Genomic DNA, 5060 nt, shown 5'->3' with positions numbered 1-5060 from the left:
CCCTATTTCCTTTTCTCTTTTTGCCTCTCTTTATCTTTCTCTGTATCTTTCTCTGACCCTTTTTCCTTCTCTCTCTCTCTCAATCTCTCTCTCTGCCTTTATCTGTATCTCCCTTTGACTCTCCTTCTATTTCCTTCTCTCTCTTTCTCTATCGCTCTGGCTATCTCTGTGTCTCTCTCTCGCTGTCTCTCTCTATCTCTCTCTCTGTCTTTCTCTGTATCTCCCTTTGACTATTTCCTTCTCTCTCTTTCTCTGTCTCTCTTGCTCTATCTCTGTCTCTCTCTCTCTCCATCTCTCTCTATCTCGCTGTCTCTCTCTCTGTCTTTTTCTGTATCTCCCTCTGACTCTCTATTTTTTCTCTCACTTTATCTCTCTCTCTCTTTCTTTCTCTCCCTCTCTCTCTCTCTGTTTAATGCTATATGACATTGGCACAGTGGGACAGCGGCTGTCTTCTCATCTCTCCACGGTGCACACAAACGCACCGCCTGCAGACATACACACTCCCCAAAGACACACACACACACCCTGCAGATGCACATACACCCCACCAACACACCCAAACACATAGACACACACACTCACACACATACACACACACAGACACCCTGTTGGTCCTCTCACTCAGAGCAGAGCTTGTGTGGAATAACACACAGTCAGAGTGCTCTAATAGCACCATTACAGCATTTTGATATCCACACTTCAGTTCATCTATCTGGAGCACATTTGCCTTTATTGGCCAAACATTTACTCCATTTTTATCTGCTATGACAACTACTAAACTCAGACCTCTGCCTTTTAGCTCTGACATTCAGATTAATGTCGACCCCACTCGCCCTTACAAACCTTGCTGTATGTCTATGATAGAGCAGAACTATGAGCACCATTCGCAGACAGTTGAGAGACTTTCACTTCGAACACTCCTGCTATGCTGAATTTTAATAAAAATGATTTTAAGCGATCCTGGAGTTTCAAAACTTGAAACAGAACTCCATGTGAACCAAAGAAGGAAAGCACACATGGTTCTCAGCCCCAGTAATGAGGACCTTTTGTACAGAGCTTTAGCACACCTGCTTTATCAGACATCAGCCGTGTCACAGCAGCAAAAACTAAAATGTACACTGGGTCCCAGAACTGGAATTGAGACATAATGCCTTCCTCAATAACTCCACCATCACGATAACCTCAGCACTAAAAGCACACAGTGTTTGACTGAGTGACTCATTTCCACTCTGTAGTGAAACTGCAGCAATGTCTTGATCTCGATGTACTTTAGGCTGGCAGCCAAGGTGATATGTCAGTGAGGGGCTTCCACAAATGGCATGAAAACATGGCAGAAAAGGGCAAGCAAGGTCGGCCTGACTCAACAGCTCTGAATGTCAGTGCTCCAAAGGCAAAGATCTGAGGTCAGTAGTGGTTATGTCACTCAGCCAACAAAAGAAAACTCATTTCTGAATGAATCACTGAAGAGTGAAACCCACTCACTGGCCACTTTATTAGAAACACCTTATACCTCCACTCACTGGCCACATTATTAGAAACACCTACTTTATACTTCAACTCACTGGCGACTTTATAAGAAACACCTTGTACTTCCACTTACTGGTCACTTTATCAGAAGCACAACTCTTGGACGTATGCTCACTGGTCACTTTATTAGAAACATCTGCTTTGTACTTCCACTCACTGGCCACTTTATTAGAAACATCTACCTTATACTTCCACTCACTGGCCACTTTATTAGAAACACCTATAGTCTACTTCCACCATCCTCTTTATGAGCTACACCTACCAGGTCCAAAATGCAGGTGTACACTTTCAGACTGTTAGTCAGTTTCTGACCACAGGACCATTTTTGACTAGATATGATTTGGGTGGTGGTCCAGTCTCAGCACAGCAGTGACACTGACAGTGTGTTGTGCTGGTATGAGTGGATCAGCCATGTTGCTGGGGTTTTACACACATCAGTGTCACTGCTAGATTGAGTGTGGACCACCACCAAACAATGATGCAGTCAAAAGCAGCTGACCATCAGTGAAGGGCTAGAGGATGACTGACGTGTGCATCAATAGATGGACTGGAGTATCTAATTGCAAGCAAAGTGGAGCTACACTCCTGAAAAGGTGCCACAAAGGGTTCTTTGAGCAATGGAATGGAAGAAACATTTTAGATCCATAAAGAACCATGTTTAGAAATGAGATGTGCATGTATGAAGAACCTTTTAAAGATATGAAGAATCTTCACATGATTTAAAGTTTCTTTACAAATGTATTAGTGTCTTCCAAGAACATTTACATTTTGTGGAGACTCTTTAAACTATTAGTAGGTTTTTCATGCTCACACATCTCATTTACAGAACCTCCATTGAAAGGATTCTTCATGGAAATGAACATAGTTCTTTAATGGCATTATGCAAAGAACCCTCTCTGGCACCTTTTATTTTTAAGAGTGCAGGGGTTCCTGATAAAGTGGCTAGTGATTTTTATTCAAAGCTGCAGCTGTTTTGCATCACAGCTGCTTACTAAATCCACTAAGGGGAGAGCAGATAAAAGCTATAGCTGCTCTATACTTTATTTTTGCCTTTACATAAAATAGAAAACATGCACTTGTTCAGTTTTAGGGCAACATCAAGCGCAGGGCAGGTTTCGGCAAATGCAGCTGCTTTTCTACCATTGACTAGTATTCATTTCTACACACAGACATATGCGTACTCCACACCCCACCCCCTCCCCCAACACACACTCTGTGAGCAATTTGCATGATGCTTTCTGACTGGTCTGTTAGATTTGCTGGCCATGCATTGATTCGCTGAGGTGAGTGAGGGGTGGGGCTTCATAGAGACTGGGGTGCATATAAAGCTGAGCCAGCACCTGCTACGAGACACAGGCTTCCACGAGCCATCTTACTACTACTATCAGCAACAAGTGTGCAGTGCAGCTTGCTGCAGAATAGAGAGGGGAATCGTCATTTGAAGAGACTGTTGCTGTTGGGAAGTGCAGTTTTGCTAAACTGGTTTGCATGACTCAGAAATATTTCTGACCATAGCTTGTAGACCAAAGAAGAGCAAACATTACTGCTTAAAGAGTCTGACGTTGTTGGGAAGCCACGTTTCTGGAGAAACTGGACACTTGCTGCAGTCTAGAGGCAGAACAAAGTAGTTGTGAAGAGATTGACACTGTTGGGAAGCTACGTTTCTGCAGAACTTGGACTGTAAGTGAGTGCAGAACTGGAAGGACACTTGTTGCAAACACAGAGTGACCCAGCAGAAAGCTAAAATAGAAACTGCAGGCAGACAACAGCATCTCTCTGACCAGTCCAACATGTCTTTAGAAGTGAAAGACAAGACCCAGGTGCGTCTGGTGTTCATGGGAGCAGCTGGCGTGGGCAAGACAGCGCTTATCCGCCGCTTCCTGCAGGATTCCTTCGAACCCAAGCATAGGCGCACGGTGGAGGAGCTCCACAGCAAAGACTATGAGATTGCTGGGGTCAAGGTCACAGTAGAGATCATGGACACTAGTGGCAGCTACTCTTTCCCAGCTATGCGCAAGCTGTCCATCCAAAGCAGTGATGCCTTCGCCCTTGTCTACGCCATCGACGATCCCGAATCCCTGGAGGTCGTCAAGAGCCTGCGGGACGAGATCCTGGAAGTTAAAGAGGACAAGCTCACGCCTATTGTAGTGGTGGGCAACAAGACTGACAAGACAGACCGGCAGGTGCAAGCCGACGACGTCCTTTCAATGGTGGAGCTGGACTGGAACAATTCGTATCTAGAGGCTTCTGCCAAGGAGAACGAAAATGTGGTGGAAGTCTTCAGAGAGCTGCTCCAGCAAGCCAATCTGCCAAGCCGCCTGAGTCCAGCCCTGAGGCGCCGCAGGGAGACCTTTCCCAAAGACACAAACTTCCGGCCACCCATGAACAAGACCAACAGCTGCACGTTGTCTTAAAGTGATCACAAATTTTGCATAAATTTTCCTCTTATGCCAAGTTTCATCAGTTAACAAAGGCACGTTTGTTTCTTAAGCTTTGCACTGGAGCTATAGGGCTAATGTAGCTAAAAGGTAATGGTCTGCAAGTTAGTATTGCATCACAAATAATGTAGCATTGTTAAGCACTCTCAAATAGACTTGCACATGTGACTTCTGACTCACAGTGTCATGGTGTGATATATAAAAATGGACATGTCATTTGATTGATGCTAATTAGTGGACATGCTTTGTTAGCTACTTTCCAGTAGCTCCAGTGCAAAGCTGAGCCAATTGACATCAAACATGCCTTGGCTGACATTTGGAATACAGGGGGAAAATTGTGCAAATAGTATTGCTGAAATATACCTTTAGTGGAGGGAGAGAAGAGAGGATGGAGGACAGAGGGGCGTCCCCCTGTTGCAAGGGACATCCTATGATCCTGAAGATACCTGTGGACTCACTCGGACGGGATTCCTATTCTCTCAGCTGCCACAGCAGAACAACAGCTAATGCTGAACAGGACACACCAGCCAAAGAGCAGCTGAATACTACATTACCCAGAATTCCTTTCAAATCGCATCTCTGCTTCCTAACTGCAGGTGAGAATGTTCCAGTGAAGATAAATGAATACAGATGTGAAGAACTGATAAAGAAGACTGATTTTGTGTGGCAAAATCAGTCAATGACCTGAGATCAATGTGTTGATTCATATTTCGTGACACTTTGTAACAAAAGCACATTGCTCCATATTGTGAAAGTGCTTATATATATATATATATAGTGCGTTATGGACTGCAAAGTAGTTTTATTAGATTTAGCAGATGTGTACATTTTCCACAATACACTGTATGAAAATGACGTTATGTTTACAATAGGGGCTTGTATATAAATGAACCCCCTATGTTCTGTTAAGCATGAATTGTGTAATGTCACTGTATTAATTTCAGTAATGCTATCATGCACTTTCACGACAAGTTTTACATGTTTTAAGTATTTTTTTATGTGAGAATTTTTTTTTTACATCAGCTGTGCACTGTGGGCTACCATGTAATGAATGTTTAAAATGAAATAAATAAATAAATATATTTCTGAACGTCA

The 5060-nt window shown here is 43.5% G+C and overlaps 1 protein-coding gene across 1 annotated transcript; it reads left to right on the top strand.

Annotated features, from left to right (window-relative positions):
- Positions 1–2888: 2888 nt before the first annotated feature.
- On the top strand, positions 2889–5060 carry LOC118807951 (GTP-binding protein Rhes-like). The gene has a single exon (XM_036570160.1). It carries the CDS (start codon positions 3318–3320, stop codon positions 3939–3941), a length of 624 nt encoding a protein of 207 aa, XP_036426053.1. The 5' UTR covers positions 2889–3317; the 3' UTR covers positions 3942–5060.

Source organism: Colossoma macropomum, unplaced genomic scaffold (assembly GCF_904425465.1).
Source record: "Colossoma macropomum unplaced genomic scaffold, Colossoma_macropomum, whole genome shotgun sequence".
NCBI classification, from domain to species: domain Eukaryota; kingdom Metazoa; phylum Chordata; class Actinopteri; order Characiformes; family Serrasalmidae; genus Colossoma; species Colossoma macropomum.
This window is presented reverse-complemented; position numbering and strand designations above follow the sequence as displayed.

Bases quoted from the DNA above. Each gene is read 5' to 3' on its own strand.
- LOC118807951 (XM_036570160.1), top strand. From the start codon at position 3,318: ATGTCTTTAGAAGTGAAAGACAAGACCCAGGTGCGTCTGGTGTTCATG.